The 16,948-nt window shown below is 46.7% G+C and overlaps 1 protein-coding gene across 1 annotated transcript in view; it reads left to right on the top strand.

The window, feature by feature from the left end:
* Positions 1-685: 685 nt before the first annotated feature.
* FREM2 (FRAS1 related extracellular matrix 2) overlaps positions 686-16,948 on the top strand; it is a 162,333-nt gene continuing 146,070 nt past the window's right edge. Inside the window, exons 1-2 of the mRNA XM_039236089.1 lie at positions 686-5,837; positions 12,860-12,949. Of these exons, the coding sequence (XP_039092020.1) occupies positions 686-5,837; positions 12,860-12,949 (5,242 nt within the window). The remainder of the gene's footprint in view (positions 5,838-12,859; positions 12,950-16,948) is intronic.

Below are 16,948 nucleotides of genomic sequence, written 5' to 3'. Positions count from 1 at the left end.
ACGTAAGCCACACTGCGAATAATTTTGCTGTCGGGTTTGCAAACGTCTGTGAGCAGTAACCACACACTCCTCCGCGCGAGACTGCATCGAATTGGAGGGGATGCGGGCTACAGTGGGTAATCGTGGGTCCCGGGCAGCTGAAGAAGTGACTCGAGCCCAGACGCGCGCCTCGGCTCCTCTGCCCGAACCCCAGCCCTGGCATCCCGGAGCGGAGCGCGAGCAAAGGTGGGCAGTTCGAGCCGCCGGCCCCTCGCTCCAGGACCACAGGCAGCACCCGGCACCTCCTCCCCACCCGCCGTCCCCCGCCTCCGCCCCCGGGGCTGATTGGCAGCTGCCCCTACCCAACCCTCAACTCGGGGCCTCCTCCCGGGACCGCCGATTGGCCTCCTGGGAGGACCCGAGTAAGGGGGTGCTGGGGGAGGGATTTCCCTCAAAGCTCTGGGTCCCGCGACCTGGGAAGCGGGAGTGGAGGGACTCGCTGCTCCCGGCGGGTGAGCCGCAGGCGGCGGAGCCGGACGGCCCGGAAGGTTCTGCCGCCTCTGCTGCGCCAGCCCGGCCCGCGCGCGCAACTTTCCATCCTGGCCCGGACGCCGCTACACAGTGCGGAGTTGCTGGCACTTTCCGGAGACCCGGGAACTGACGGCGCTCTCTCAGGCTGACCTGTCCGAGCTCTGACTCCCGCACCATGCACGCGGCTAGCACCCCCGGGGGGGTCAACCCCGCCAGTTTTCAGCCGATACCGCCGCCCCGCCTGGTGTTGGTGCTGCTGCGTCTCCTGTCACTGGTAAGCTGCGCGCTGGCACAGCCCGCGGCCCCTGGCCCGGCGTTGCTGTCCCCGGATCTCGCGGGGGCCGCAGGGGTCCCCGCCGAGGAGGCCATAGTGCTGGCAAACCGTGGGCTCCGGGTGCCCTTCGGCCGTGAGGTCTGGCTGGATCCGCTGCAGGACCTGGTGCTGCAGGTGCAGCCGGGGGACCGCTGCGCGGTGACCGTGCTGGACAACGACGCGCTGGCCCAGCGGCCTGGCCGCTTGAGTCCCAAGCGCTTCCCGTGCGACTTCGGCCCCGGAGACGTGCGCTACTCGCACCTGGGCGCGCGCAGCCCGTCGCGGGATCGCGTCCGGCTGCAGTTGCGCTACGACGCGCCGGGAGGGGCAGCAGTGCTACCCTTGGTGCTGGAGGTGGAGGTGGTCTTCACCCAGCTGGAGGTTGTGACTCGGAACCTGCCCCTAGTCGTGGAGGAGCTGCTGGGGACCAGCAATGCCCTGGACGCGCGGAGCCTGGAGTTCGCCTACCAGCCGGAGACCGAGGAGTGTCGCGTGGGCATCCTGTCCGGCCTGCGCGCGCTGCCTCGCTATGGGGAACTCCTCCACTACCCGCAGAGCCCAGGTCCAACCAGCGGCGCGGGCGCCCGGGAGCCTCTCCTGATGGACTGCAAAGCTTTCCAGGAGCTAGGTGTGCGCTACCGCCACACGGCCCCCAGTCGGTCCCCCAACAGGGACTGGGTGCCCATGGTGGTGGAACTGCGCTCCCGAGGTTCGCCTGTGGGCAGCCCTGCTTTGAAACGTGAGCACTTCCAGGTGCTGGTGAGAATCCGAGGAGGGGCAGAGAACACCGCACCCAAGCCCAGTTTTGTGGCCATGATGATGATGGAGGTGGATCAGTTTGTACTGACAGCCCTGACCCCAGACATGCTGGCGGCTGAGGATGCCGAGTCGCCCCCCGACCTGTTGATCTTCAACCTCACCTCTCCCTTCCAGCCTGGCCAGGGCTACCTAGTGAGTACTGATGACCGCAGCCTGCCCCTCTCTTCCTTTACCCAGAGGGACCTGCGGCTGCTGAAGATTGCCTACCAGCCGCCCTCTGAGGACTCTGACCAGGAGCGGCTCTTTGAACTGGAGTTGGAAGTGGTGGACCCGGAAGGAGCAGCCTCAGACCCTTTTGCCTTTATGGTCGTGGTGAGGCCCATGAACACACTGGCTCCGGTGGTCACGCGCAACACCGGGCTCATTCTCTACGAGGGCCAGTCTCGGCCCCTGACGGGCCCCGCGGCCAGTGGACCACAAAACTTGGTCATCAGCGATGAGGACGACCTGGACGCAGTGCAGCTAGAGGTGGTGGCTGGCCTCCGGCACGGTCACCTCGTCCTTCTGGGTGCCACCGATGACACCTCTGCCCCTAAGACCTTTACGGTGGCCGAGCTGGCAGCCGGCCAGGTGGTCTACCATCACGATGACAGAGACGGCTCCCTGAGTGACAACCTTGTACTTCGAATGGTGGACGGAGGACGCAGGCACCAGGTGCAGTTCCTGTTCCCGATCACCTTAGTGCCTGTGGATGACCAGCCACCAGTCCTCAATGCCAACACGGGGCTTACCCTGGCGGAAGGGGAGACAGTGCCCATCCTGCCGCCGGCTCTAAGTGCAACTGACATCGACTCGGATGACTCTCTGCTGCTTTTTGTGCTGGAGTCGCCTTCCTCCACTGTAGGGCACCTGCTTCTCCGCCAGACTCACCCTCCCCGTGAGGACGAGGAGCTCACCAGGGGCCCCTGGAGGAAACAGGGCGCCTTCTATGAGCAAACGGTGACAGAGTGGCGGCAGCGGGACATAACAGAGGGGAGGTTGTTTTACAGGCACTCTGGGCCACATAGTCCTGGGCCGGTGATGGACCAGTTCACATTCCGAGTCCAGGACAGCCATGACCCCCCTAACCAGTCTGGACCACACAGGTTTGCGATTCGCATCCATCCTGTGGACCGCCTCCCCCCCGAGCTGGGCAGTGGCTGTCCCCTGCGGATGGTGGTGCAGGAGTCCCAGCTCACGCCGCTGAGGAAGAAGTGGCTGCACTACACTGACCTGGACACAGACGACCGAGAACTGCGCTACACCGTGACCCAGCCCCCGGTGGACACAGACGAAAACCACTCGCCAGCCCCCCTGGGCACCTTGGTCCTGACTGACGACCCTTCAGTCGCCGTGGCCCATTTTACCCAAGCCCAGATCAACCACCATAAAATTGCTTACAGACCTCCAGATCAAGAACTGGGAGTGGCTGCCCGAGTGGCCCAGTTTCAGTTCCAGGTGGAAGACCAAGCTGGGAATGTGGCTCCAGGCACCTTTACCCTCTACTTGCAGCCGGTGGACAACCAGCCGCCCGAGATCCTCAACACCGGTTTCTCCATTCAGGAGAAGGGCCACCACATCCTGAGTGAGGCTGAGTTGCGTGTGAGTGATGTTGACACTGACGTAGCCCACATCTCTTTCACCCTCACACGGGCACCCGAACACGGCCACATGAGAGTGTCTGGACGGATACTGCATGTCGGGGAGGTCTTCCACTTGGAAGACATAAAACAGGGTCGGATTTCCTATGCCCATAACGGGGATGGGTCCCTGACTGATAGCTGCTCCTTGGAGGTCAGCGACAGACACCACGTGGTGCCCATCACCCTCAGAGTGAATGTCCGGCCGGCTGATGATGAGGTGCCCATGCTGAGTCTTCCCGCTGGCAGTCTGGGGTCATATCTAGATGTTTTAGAGAACGGGGCTACCGAAATCACTGCCAGTGTTATCAAGGGGACTGATGAGGACACTGATGACTTGATGTTGACTTTCCTCTTGGAAGACCCACCTTTATATGGAGAAATCCTGGTCAATGGAGTGCCAGCGGAGCAGTTTACCCAAAGGGACATCTTGGAGGGCTCTGTCGTCTATGCCCACACTAGTGGTGAGATAGGCCTGTTGCCCAAAGGGGACTCTTTTAACCTGAGTCTGTCACCTGTGTCTCAAGAATGGATAATAGGGGGCAATACTATCCAAGGAGTTACTGTGTGGGTGACCATCCTCCCTGTCGATAGCCAAGCTCCAGAAATTACTGTAGGTGAACGGTTTATAGTCATGGAAGGTGACAAAAGTGTTATAACCTCAATGCATATAAGTGCTGAAGATATTGATTCCCTTAATGATGACATCTTGTGCACTATAGTTATTCAGCCTACCTCCGGTTATGTCGAAAACATTTCTCCAGCACCAGGCTCTGAGAAATCAAGAGCAGGAATTGCCATAAGTGCCTTTACCCTGAAAGACCTCAGGCAGAGTCATATTAACTATGTCCAGAGTGTCCATAAAGGCGTAGAACCTGTCGAAGACCGATTTATATTTCGTTGCTCTGATGGCATCAACTTTTCAGAGAGACATTTTTTCCCCATTATCATCGTTCCCACCAATGACGAACAGCCAGAAATATTTATGAGGGAATTTATGGTGATGGAAGGCATGAGTCTGGTGATCGATACGCCCATCCTCAATGCTGCTGATGCTGACATTCCCCCAGACGATCTAACTTTCACCATTACCCAGTTTCCCACTCGTGGTCACATCATGAACCAGCTGATAAATGGCACAGTTTTGGTTGAAAGCTTCACCTTGGACCAGATCATAGAGAGCTCAAGCATTATTTATGAGCATGATGACTCTGAGACCCAGGAGGACAGCTTTGTGATTAAACTAACAGATGGGAAGCACTCCGTGGAAAGGACGGTCCTCATTCTGGTTATCCCAGTGGATGATGAGACCCCCCGAATGACCATCAATAATGGACTAGAAATAGAAATTGGGGAAACCAAAATTATCAACAACAAAATATTGATGGCAACTGATTTAGATTCTGAAGACAAATCTTTGGTTTACATTATTCGTTATGGGCCAGGACATGGCTTATTACAGAGACAAAAACCTACAGGTGCCTTTGAAAATATCACACTGGGCATGAATTTTACCCAGGATGAAGTGGACAGAAACCTAATTCAGTACGTCCATTTTGGACAAGAGGGCATTCGGGACCTAATTAAATTTGATGTGACTGATGGAATTAATGCCCTTATAGATCGCTACTTTTATGTTTCTATTGGGAGCATTGATGTTGTCTTCCCAGATGTGATAAGCAAGGGAGTATCCCTGAAGGAAGGTGGTAAAGTCACCCTCACAACAGACTTATTAAGTACTAGTGACTTGAACAGTCCTGATGAAAACTTAATTTTTACCATCACCAGGGCTCCCATGAGAGGTCACTTAGAGTGCACTGATCAACCTGGAGTGTCCATCACATCTTTCTCTCAGCTTCAACTGGCTGGCAACAAAATCTACTACATCCACACAGCTGACGATGAGGTCAAGATGGACAGTTTTGAGTTTCAAGTCACTGATGGACGTAACCCCGTCTTCCGGACATTCCGTATCTCCATTAGCGATGTGGACAACAAAAAGCCAGTGGTCACCATCCATAGCCTGGTTGTCAGTGAGGGTGAGAACAAGCTGATCACTCCCTTTGAACTCACTGTCGAAGACAGAGACACTCCAGACAGACTCCTGAAGTTCACTGTCACGCAGGTACCTGTTCACGGTCAACTGCTATTCAACAATACCAGACCTGCCATGGTTTTTACCAAGCAAGACTTGAATGAAAACTTGATCAGCTACAGACATGATGGCACTGAGTCAAATGAAGACAGCTTCTCCTTCACAGTGACTGACGGCTCCCATACAGAGTTCTATGTTTTCCCCGACACAGTATTTGAAACAAGGAGACCCCAAGTGATGAAAATCCAAGTCTTACCTGTTGACGATAGTGTCCCCCAGATTGCAGTGAACAAAGGGGCCTCTACACTTCGCACTCTGGCCACTGGCCACTTGGGATTCATGATCACAAGCAAAATCCTGAAAGTGGAGGACAGAGACAGCTTACGTTTTTCGCTCCGGTTCATTGTGACAGAGGCCCCTCAGCATGGATACCTCCTCAACCTGGACAGAGGCAACCACAGCGTCTCTCAGTTTACACAAGGTACGGTGCACTTTTCTTTCCTTATGTCCACCGGGAAGTGCAGGTCTTCTTTTCTGAGGATGTGGCTATCACCGAAAACGTTATAAGTAGGGGATCGAATGTGAGTCCAAGGGAAGAAAAGGAAAGGGAAATAAATAAAGGGCTGGGGAGAGCACAGGGACTCACTTTTCTGGGAGAAGAATATCCCTCCTTGCCTGCCATAGGTCCCACTGCAGCGACCTGCATTAGAGTAATTATCAGTGTATTCCAGCAGCAGCAAGGTATGCTGCCAAGGCAGGCGCCAGACCTCGGTGAGCTTAAAGGAAGCGGGCTCCTCGGTTCTGTTTTGTTGGCCGCATCTGCCCTCCGAGCAGCCCGTTGTTTACGCTGCAGGCAGTGCGGGCAGCATTTTGGCACCTTCGAGAAGGATGGGCTTCCTCAATTCTTTGTATTCTTACTATGATTTTCACCTATCATTCAAATAGAGCCTTCAAATTTCTATTATTTTTATTAACTTTCTCGAGAGCATTGTTCTAATCCTGTTATAGTTCTTGGGAAGTTTGGAACTGGAATAAAAAGATGTATTCATATATACTTTGTAGATTTTTTTTAATGTTTTATTTATTTCTGAGAGAGAGAGAGAGAGAGAGCGTGAGCAGGGGATGGTCAGAGAGAGAGGGAGACATAGAATCCAAAACAAGCTCCAGACTCTGAGCTGCCAGCACAGAGCCCGATGCGGGGCTCGAACCCATGAACCGTGAGATCATGACCTGAGCCGAAGTCGGAGGCTCAACCGACTGAGCCACCCAGGCGCCCCTCTACTTTGTAGATTTATAATTCTTCCATTGTATGCCTTAGGCAAACACCAAAGACGTAAGAGGTAAGCACCTGTCCAGAGTTCTAGCAGTTCTGTGTACGAGGTATGTCACCGTGATAAGGCACAAAAGGAAAGCACGCTTAATGACAAGATGTCCATCACCAGAATATACATTCACTTTGTGATGAACCTGAAGACGGTTCACAAGATTAATAGGAGAATAGAAGGGGGAAATTATTTCCTTATTTCAGATCTCTGTGCCCTCTTTCAGACACGGTAACGGCCACCCATTGCCTCAAGCATCTACATTCTCGAGGCTAAAGCGTTTTTCTAACCTAAATTCTCTTTGTGTAGAGACACAATGTGCGACAGGAAGGGCAGGTGACCTGTGCAGTGACTCAGTGACTAAAAAGAGAGGCCCATTCAGTATGCTGGCTCAGGAGTTAGGGCTCTGTTCTCTAGAACATGCGACCTTCACTACAAAGGGCTTTGAGTGGCTTTCATGGAAATCTCACGGTGTCAGGATGGAAACTAGATCTAGCTCTGTGGGCTCTGTGAGTAGAGATGAGGCTTATCCTCGGGGCATCCCAGTGGGGGTGTTCTTTTCCTGCAACAGTGTTGTGCCCTGAGATAACAGATGCTTTAATAAACGGATGTCGCAAAGTGTAGTTAGTGTTAAAGTGAACCGCAGCTCTGTTTTAGATGCTGGCAAACAGCCCTGCACTCCAACCTCCTGATTCTTGGCTGCAAGCCTGAATATATTCCAGGGCCTGCATGGACAGGAAAACCTCAGAGCGCCCAGTGTCATGCCAGACCGGCAGGAAACTTTTGTGTGAAGGCTTTCTGAGGACAGAGATGCCATGCGATCTTAGACTGGTTTATTTTCATGGGAAGTGGCGAGAGCGAGAGGAATATATTACAGGAGAGAGAATGTTTCTTCAAATCACTCCTCTGATCTGAGAAAATAATCTGATTTAAAGGTTTGTTTTAAGGCATTTTTGTGTGAGGACAGGCAGACGACGTGATTTAAATTCTACGCGCCAAGTCCAACAGCTCAAAAAATATTGAAATATTATTTCTTAAATATCGAACCCTCAATTATGCTACTTCATTATAGGCTGTTGCTCTGTCTCTCACTGATCTGGACTCACCCTGATTATTCTTTAGAGATGGAGTCACCATGATTACCCTTTATGGTCATTGGTAGAGAGTGTTGGTTTATTATAAAAAGTGAAGGTACTCTTTTAAGATTACCTTTTCTAAGAGAAATGATCGCATTGCAGTAAGAACCCAAACACTGACTAGGGAAACTATTGGTAGTTAGTCACAGAGCACTCATTCGAACAAGTTGAGGCTGCAGCTTGGTTCGTGGCCATTATTTCTAGAGACCTAGATGGGTGAGTAAAAATGGAAAGGCTCCATCATAGAGTTACAGTGGCTGCTCTCTTAGGAGGCAAATACAAGCAGTGTCTAGAGTGAAGACGACACAATCTTTGTGTTTGTTTTGGTTTTCTGTTATCATAAAAGGACGAGTTAAACTATATATATACATTCTTTTAATGTTTATTTATTTTGAGAGAGAGAAAGCGCAAGCGGGGGAGGAGCAGAGAGAAAGAGAGAGAGAGAGAGGGAGGGAGGGAGGGAGGGAGGGAGGGAGGGAAGGAGGGAGGAAGAGGGAGAGGGAGAGAGGGGATCCCAGCAGGCTCAACACTGCCAGTGCAGAGCCCAACGTGGGGCTCAAACCTATGAACCATGAGATCGTGGTCTGAGCTGAAATCAAGAGTGGGATGCTAAACTATATTTTGATGGATTTTCAATGCACTGGGTTGAGTCAAGTGAGCCAAGGTGGGCAAAGAAGGTTATTCCCAAACCAACTCTCTAAATGGTCCTGAGGAGAAGTAAAATCCATTCATTTCTAAAGCTTATTCAGTTTTATTCTTAGGAAGAGTTAACAAGGCAGAATTAGATCAATTAGAGAAATTAATTGTTTCAATGTTGCCTCTTTGCCAGGGTGTCCCGGCTCCCTCTATCCCGGGTGTAAATTGTTTATCTCAAGGACCTGGACTTTTTTCCCTATGAGTAGTACACAGTGATATCTTGTGGGAGATCACTTTCAGGAATTTCCCCCAAAGAGTTCGAGCCAGGGTGTGGTTGCCCGGCAAGTCCATGAACTTAGAATCAGAACGAAAACCGAAAAGCGTGGATTGCTTGTGTAGATGAACCGAAATACCTCTGATGCATGATTAGTGGTTAGAAGAAAATCCAGTTCGCTCTTAGATGTTTACTGAAGGAAGATAACATTTGGGCAACTAGGTTTTGATCTTGCCAATACGACCGCGCCTTAAGAAGCGAATGTTTATATATTTATGACGTTTGTGATGGTTTTAGAAGCTCATATAGAGTAACAGCGCTATGATCAAAGTCTTTACTTATTTGAGATTTTTTTAAGTCCCTTTTTTGAGCCATGAATTATTAGTTGAGTTATAAAGAAAATGAAAAGGATTTTGGTTTGTTCCAACTAATCAATATTGCATGCCCTAACTTGGAGGGAAAATTTGAGACCTGCGTATCATATCATTGCATTCATGTTCACTTTATTTTTAGAAAAAAGTTTACAAAAATCAGCTTTGAAGTAGTGATTTATTTCAGTGCAGCTGTTTCCTAAATATTGTAGGTTTTGCAAGAAAACATCAATACAGAGCATTGATATACTAATGAGTTTTTCCTTTTCTCGTAGTAGAGCCTTTAGATGTCCTGGAATGGGAAAGTTTGGAAAAAGGTCTTCCCCACATGACCAGAGGACTTTGTTCTTTTTTTTTTTTCTTTTTTTACAAACAGTTTATTGTCAAGTTGGTTTCCATATAACACCCGGTGCTCATCCCCACAAGTGCCCTCCTCCATGCCCATCTCCCCTCTCCCCCCAACACCCATGAGTCCTCAGTTTGTTCTCAGCATTCAAGAGTCTCTCATGGTTTGCCTCTCTCCCTTTCCCCCACCATTTCTCCCCATCTTCTCCCCCATGGTCCTCCGTTAAGTTCCTCCTAATCCTCCTATACGTGCAAACATATGATATTTGTCCTTCTCTGCCTGACTTATTTCGCTTAGCATAACACCCTCAAGGTCCATCCATGTTGCTACACGTGGCCAGATTTCATTCTTTCTCACTGCCATGTAGTATTCCATCGTATAGATAAACCACATCTTCTTGATCCGTTCGTCCGTTGATGGACACTTAGCTCTTTCCATGTTTTGGCTATTGTTGAGAGTGCTGCTATGAACTTTGGGGTACATGTGCTCCTATGCATCAGCGTTTCTGTATCCCTTGGGTAAATTCCTAGCAGTGCTACTGCTGGGTCATAGGGGAGTTCTCTTGTTAATTTCCTGAGGAACCTCCACACTGTTTTCGAGAGGGGCTGCACCAGTTTACATTCCCACCAACAGTGTAGGAGGGTGCCCATTTCTCCACAGCCTCGCCAGCATCTAGAGTCCTCTGATTCGCTCATTTTGGCCACTCTGACTGGCGTGAGGTGGTATCTCAGTGTGGTTTTGATTTGTATTTCCCTGATGAGGAGGGATGCTGAGCATCGTTTCATGTGTCTGTTGGCCATCTGGATGTCCTCTTTGGAGAAGTGTCTGTTCATATCTTCTGCCCATTTCTTCACTGGGTTGTTTGTTTTTCAGGTGTGGAGTTTGGTGAGTTCCTTATAGATTTTGGATATTAGCCCTTTATCTGATATGTCACTTGCCACTATCTTTTCCCTTTCCGTTGGTTGCCTATTAGTTTTGTGGGCAGAGGACTTTGTTCTAATGCTAAAGATGTGTGGTCCGAGTAGAGTTCACTTCATTCCTTCCTGATGAATTAAAGGTTGTAAAGGTTCAGAGCTGTAGGAGGAAAAGCACCTGCAAGGGCTTAACTCGTTACCTCTATAGAAACACCACACATGTGTAAATAGAGGTCCAAGCCTGGTCCACCAGACCTCTGGGCCCTTTCATTTTATTTGTTTGTTTGTTTATGTTTATTTATTTATTATTTTGAGAGAGAGAGATCATGAACAGGGGAGGGGCAGAGAGAGAGGGAGAGAGAGAAAGAGAGAGAGAGAGAGAGAAAATCCCAAGCAGTCTCAGCACTCTCAGCACAGAGCCCGACATGGGGCTCAAGCCCACGAACCGTGAGATCATGACCTGAGCAGAACTGAAAATGAGATGCTTAACGACTAAACCACCCAGGTGCCCCTGGGCTCTCTCATTTTAAATTAAGAAACATCTGAGCTATTGCTAAATGTTAGACCCTGAGCAAAGGACTGTGGGAAATTAAGGTGGGGGGGGGGGGGAACAAAAAAAAAAAAAAAAAGACTAAGATGCTGCCTAAAAGAGACGAACATGAGACTGAAAGATGACTGGTGAATAAAGATACACAGACTTCAGTAAGCAAAGTGGGGGGGGAACAAAAAAAAAAAAAACAATCCCAGAAGTTTTCAGACTTCTAGGAAAGATAGCCACGCAGGAAGATACAAATGACACTAGGCAGAAACTGGGGAAGTTATAGCAGAGTTCAAAATAAAATGCAAAGGGAGAATAAAACATCTTGAATTTGTGTCAGCTCCTAGTATCTCTTTTATAAGAAGTTACCATTAACTATTAAATCAGGTTTTCCCCTCCTAAGATGTCTGATGGTAAGCGAATCACCTTTCAAATCTGTATGAGCCAAGGGGGAGGGTCCTTTTCACATTGGTCAAGTGGAGTCCTAGAAATTCATGGAGTAATTTGTTGATCCCAACACCTGGCTTATTCAATTTCTCGAGCATCTTCTTTCATAAAGTCATTTTCTTATCTACAATGCTTGTGGACTTCATAGATCGAACTCAGTGGACCTCTTAGAAGATGGGAAAGCTGTAGAGCACGCTCTAGACAAATAAATACTACATGCCATTGTCGAGGCCATCTTTAGCTGTGCTCTTGATTTTATGCAACCTTGGCACTAACTACTTACTGCCTGGTCCAGATCAAATAATGGTAGTGCTGCGTGCATCACAGAACAGGATGATATTTGGTTTACCATGCTGTCTGTGTGGCATCATGAAAGAGAGGAACTGGTAAAGTGGGTGAATAAATTTTTGAAATTGTACGTTAGTCAATATGGAAAGCAAAAGTATGCCAGTGAGTTTCATAGCTGGGAGAGGAAGCAACGTATAGTGCATTCCTGAGGCAGAATAACTTGTCACTATGAATAAAAGTTTCAGCTCTTTGGGATGCCTGGGTGGCTTAGTCGGTTAAGCGTCCGACTTTCACTTAGGTCATGATCTCNTAGCTACAAGAAAGATACTGTTATTCTAAATGTTCAAAACAAATTTGCCTTAGATTCTAAGACCTAACTGAACCAAATTTTTTTTCATTCCATTATTTTTTAAAAAATAAAACTAGGGGCGCCTGGATGGCTTAGTCGGTTAAGCATCCGACTTTCGCTTAGGTCATGATCTCGCGGTTCGTGGGTTCGAGCCCCGCGTCGGGCTCTGTGCTGACTGCCAGCCCAGAGCCTGAAGCCTGTTTCAGAGTCTGTGACTCCCTCTCTCTCTGACCCTCCCCTGCTCACGCTGTCTCTCTCTCTCTCCTAGAAATAAATAAAAAAACAAAAAAAAAATTTTCAGCTCTTATTAGATGCTTTCTGTTCTCATTTCTCTCTGGGGTCATGACACTTATTTTGATCTTTGAGATTTGTTTCTTTGATTTGTTTCTTTCAAACTCTGGAGAACTTAAAAGCACATGCTGTATATTGCAAGAGGTAAGAAAAGTTAGCCAGAGGTGGGCAGGGAAGTTCTTTCCTCTGAGGGTCGGCCCTACAGGGAGGAAAAGAGCATGATTTCAGGAGTGCCAAGAAATCTGCCATGCCTCAAAATATCTTCCTTTCCACCTGTCATGAAGTCTGACGTTCCGTATTTAGACAGTCACTTCTTTGGTGCGTGAACATGCAAATACCATTGGGTGGGGCAACACCTTGCTATTATTATAACTTAACTCTTACACTATCTGGATAAGGGATCATATTTCCATGGGACAGCTGAAATCAAGGGGCTTAGAGATAGGAGAAATAAGATAGCACTGCTTCCCTTAGGAGAAGGAAACCTAAATGTGGTTACAGAAAAGTAATCACCAGCAGGATTTACCATAAGCAATGAGTCACCAATCTTGCCGTAGTAATGAATCATCTTGCTCTTTGGTTATTTCCTAGCTGACATCGATGACATGAAAATATGCTACGTTTTAAAAGATGGAGCCAATGCCACAAGTGATATGTTCCATTTTACAGTTGAAGATGGCGGTAAGTGTTCACTCTCCTGTTAGTATAAACAAGGAGAGTGACTTTTCTTGGTGGATCTTTGATGACTTCATTACAAGGAATCTGCCTCGAGTATCATTTTATGCTCACCTGAATTTATACCGCGTGAACTTATTTGCCGATAGAAAATCTTGCATTCTCAACTGCCACGGTACTACTCTGCAATGAATAGAGATAAATGTTCCAGTTATATTATTTTTGTCTTGGGATTAGTAACACACTTAAAGAAAGATCTATATAAATAGGCTCCCCATGTCCAGTTGTTCAGAATATGCTCTGCATGAAACTGCCCACTTGAGATGACAAGAGGCTGTTGGAATCCAGCCCAGCAACACTTTCAAGCCATGTGACTCCCCTGGGGGTGTCTGCCCAAAGCACGTGCCCTTGGCTAGTTCACGCATGGGTGCTGTGTGGACCAGTGATGGTAGATAATTGCATTCACCAGGGAAGGAGGGCTAAGTCAATGTGTGTTTTACCTTACCAATCTCAGTATGTCTAGTGATTTCCTTAATTTGGGGGAGTTCTGTGACTTAGTTTAGCTAAAATATCTTCTCGGTGAAGTCTGAAGAATGCTGCAGAGAAGACGCTGTGACTTGCGGCCCAAGTCTCCTCCACAGGGTCACTGTCACTGCTCCCCCAAAGTCCCCGCAGCTGCCCACTCTCTCTTCAGTTCTCCTCTTAACCCCGCAGGCTGGGAGAAACACTGGCCACTTCTAGATTAATCGTAAAGATGTTTCTGTGCTTTCATGCTCTCAGGAGAAGCGAGAGAACCTCAGAAAGTACATGTGGCCTGTGAGCAGGACACAGGAAGTGGGGGGTAATGTGTGTAAGAGAAGAAAGAGGGACAAAAGAAGGGACTTAGATCCAGTCATCTATTTTCTAAAGATGCTCTTTAAAATTTGTTTAATGTTTATTCATTTTTGAGAGACAGAGCACGAGTGGGGAAGGAGCAGAGAGAGAGGGAGACACAGAATCTGAAGCAGGCTCCAGGCTCTGAGCTGTCAGCACAGAGACCCATGTGGGGCTCAAACCTACAAACTGTGAGATCGTGACCTGAGCTGAAGTCAGTCACTTAACCAACTGAACCACCCGTGTGCCCCTAACGATGCTTTTTTTTTAAAGGTACACTATTATGTCATCTATCTCAAAAAGATGATACGCTTACCCTCTATAGTTTTTGAAGCATTAAATAGCATTTGGTTTAAAATATCATTGGGCATAACATGATCACAGCTCTGAAAAATGACATCTGTTGGGTGCGTGCCAGAGAGGCAAAAAAGTATGTTCACTTGGGTTCAACTATATGATTTTCCCTACAGTCTGGATGTTTAATAAATTTGATGCCTTTATTTTTATAGTAACCAAATCGTAGTTTAATATTCTATGTACTGATGAAAGGAATTGAAAGGTATGAAAGGTATAAAACTAATTCTGAGAAGGACACCAATTTATAAAAATAACACTTATTGAATCTTGATGCTCAAATGGGAAATTCTACTGTCAGTAAACTTTAGAGTAGAACTCTGAAATAATTCAAATTTGTGTAGTAGATCAAAATGTAAAGGCAAAATTATTGGTTCAAGGGCCCATGTTGGTCACTTAGAATGACTGAACATACCTCAGTAGCACGAGTATGATTTTCCTTAAAATTGTAGCGTTGAAATGGTTACAATTCTCAGATACTATAGCTTTTACTTTATAAAAAAGTGTTCACGTATTTATTTTTGAGAGAGGATAAATCTATGCTGGGAAGGGGCAGAGAGAGGGAGACAAAGAATTGCAAGCAGGGTCTTCACAGTTAGGGCAGAGCTCAGTGCAGGGCCCAGACTCGTGAACTGGGAGATGGTGACTGGAGCCAAAATCAAGTCAGATGCTTCACTGACTGAGCCACCCAGGCTCCCCTAGCTTTTACCTTTTAAATATTTTGTCTTTTTCCCTCAGTTATCACAGTTTCAATCTGATACTGCGGCTCTGTTATTTGGCACATTTCTTTCCCTGTTGATGGTAACATTTACCTTAAGATTTTGATTTGTATTTAGACTTTAGAAAACATTATGCTGTATCGTATTTCAAAATATTAGGTGAGGAATGGCTAGCCGAAGAAACTGAGTTTATTTGCTGAAAATGTGGCTGAGCATCTACGGATTGTGTTTATGGAAGCAGGAAATAAATCATTTCGGGAGCATTTTTAGAGCTGGAGTTTCATGTGAGAGAGAAAAATTCCAAAGATATTGGTCTTGACCTTTCTTTTCACCGCTAACATGGCATTACTTAATGGGGCTGAAGCAGATTCTGGAAAACTAACTATAGAACAGAATTTATCTTAATTCACCTGATTTAAGAAAACTTCCCTCTAGCAGAATAAACACAGGAACCTGCAAGATTTAAAGGAAAATAAATAAAAATTCGTGTATGTATTTCAAAATTGTTTCAATCTGATATCTTTCCTTTCTAGAAAAATGATATCAAACTAAGAATTCTGAGTTTTTGACTCAGTTATATGTGATATATCTGTTATAAAGTATATGTGATACGTCGTATTATTGACTGTATTGCCAAGTTATATCTTGGCAATGTAAGTTCAATTAAAATATATTCCAGAAAAAAATCTGCCTTTATAGACTGTACCATGAATCTTTATTTTCAAAATCTTCACACTTAAACATGTAAGTTTCATGTAATAGAATACATGTGTATGAAGTCACATATATAACATGTTTTGATACTTTTCAAAGATTTGTATTCCTTGGGAATTATGGAAGGTACTTGAATCGTATGAAATAGGACTATTCTTGGTTTTTAGTTGGAATGATCTAGGTCTCAGAAAAGCCAGGTAACTTCTCCGAATGCATCCATCTGTGCAGGAAGTAACAGACCTCTCTCAGGGCAACTTATTCTTCCCATCTAGGTGATGACAGACTTTCTGGACTAGTGGGTTTAGCTGTCACATTCAGCTGTAGTGATGTATTATCATCTCTTGTATACGACGATAGGAAGCATAGCCGTAAACCTTCTCCATGAAACACAGAAAACGTTTCCAGTATTTCACATCTGGGAAACCAGTGAAAGCCCTGTGACACAACATTGAGAACTGTCTACCCCAATTCTCTTTTCATCCACTGAATTCACCTTCTCCAAGTCCTCAAGATTGCTTTTTAAGACAGTGACTATGGAAATTGCTGGAGCAAACATAATCCTTGAATAACCAAAAAATAACTAAATAAAATATAACTTTTACTTTCAGGAGTCAAGAAGAGATTTAGGAAAGCAGAAAGCTAACAGCTCTTGTTTCAGATTTCATTATGTTAGCATAAGAACCCGGCTAGCCACAGAAATCTTGTTATGATATAGTAATGGATTAGGACCACCCACTACTAATGGGATGGTGCTTAGGACAGAGTTACTAATTTTTAGTTTGGGGCTGTTACCAAACAACGGGGCTGAAGAGTACTTTATTTGAAGATTAGATAATTTCAGGATTTTACCTCAGGGAGTTCTACTGTGTTTGGATTTAATAAATGAATGTTGGTTGCCCATACACACACACACACACACACACACACACACACACACACACATAGAGAGATTCTTATATTTTAGGATTCTTACAATGAGATCTTAAACCTCATATATTATGGTTCATGCAATTTTGTCTCCATAGCATTCTTGTGAGCTTAGGAAAAACAAACAAAGAAAAACATTCCTATTCTTTTTTGGCAGATGAGGAAACTGAGTCACAGAAATAAGTAACTGACCTTCCTCAAGTTTCATAACCAGGCCACTAGAGGCCAATTTGTATCCCAGGATTCTTTCTGCAAGCAGGAGCTTCTGTACTTTTTCAGGATAAGAGAGGAGGGGAGTTATCTCAATGTTTTCTGGGCTCCCCTGCCCAAGGTTTTAGGAATGCTTAGTAGGTGAGAATGAAATCAGAGTAGGATGTGTCCATAGATAAAAAGTTTTGCCTCTTATGGAATGTGAATT

This window comes from Hyaena hyaena, unplaced genomic scaffold, assembly GCF_003009895.1.
Source record: "Hyaena hyaena isolate Hyena2069 unplaced genomic scaffold, ASM300989v1 scaffold_106, whole genome shotgun sequence".
Classification (NCBI taxonomy): domain Eukaryota; kingdom Metazoa; phylum Chordata; class Mammalia; order Carnivora; family Hyaenidae; genus Hyaena; species Hyaena hyaena.
Note: the sequence above shows the minus strand (reverse complement) of the source record. Positions and strands in the feature narration are given on the sequence as shown.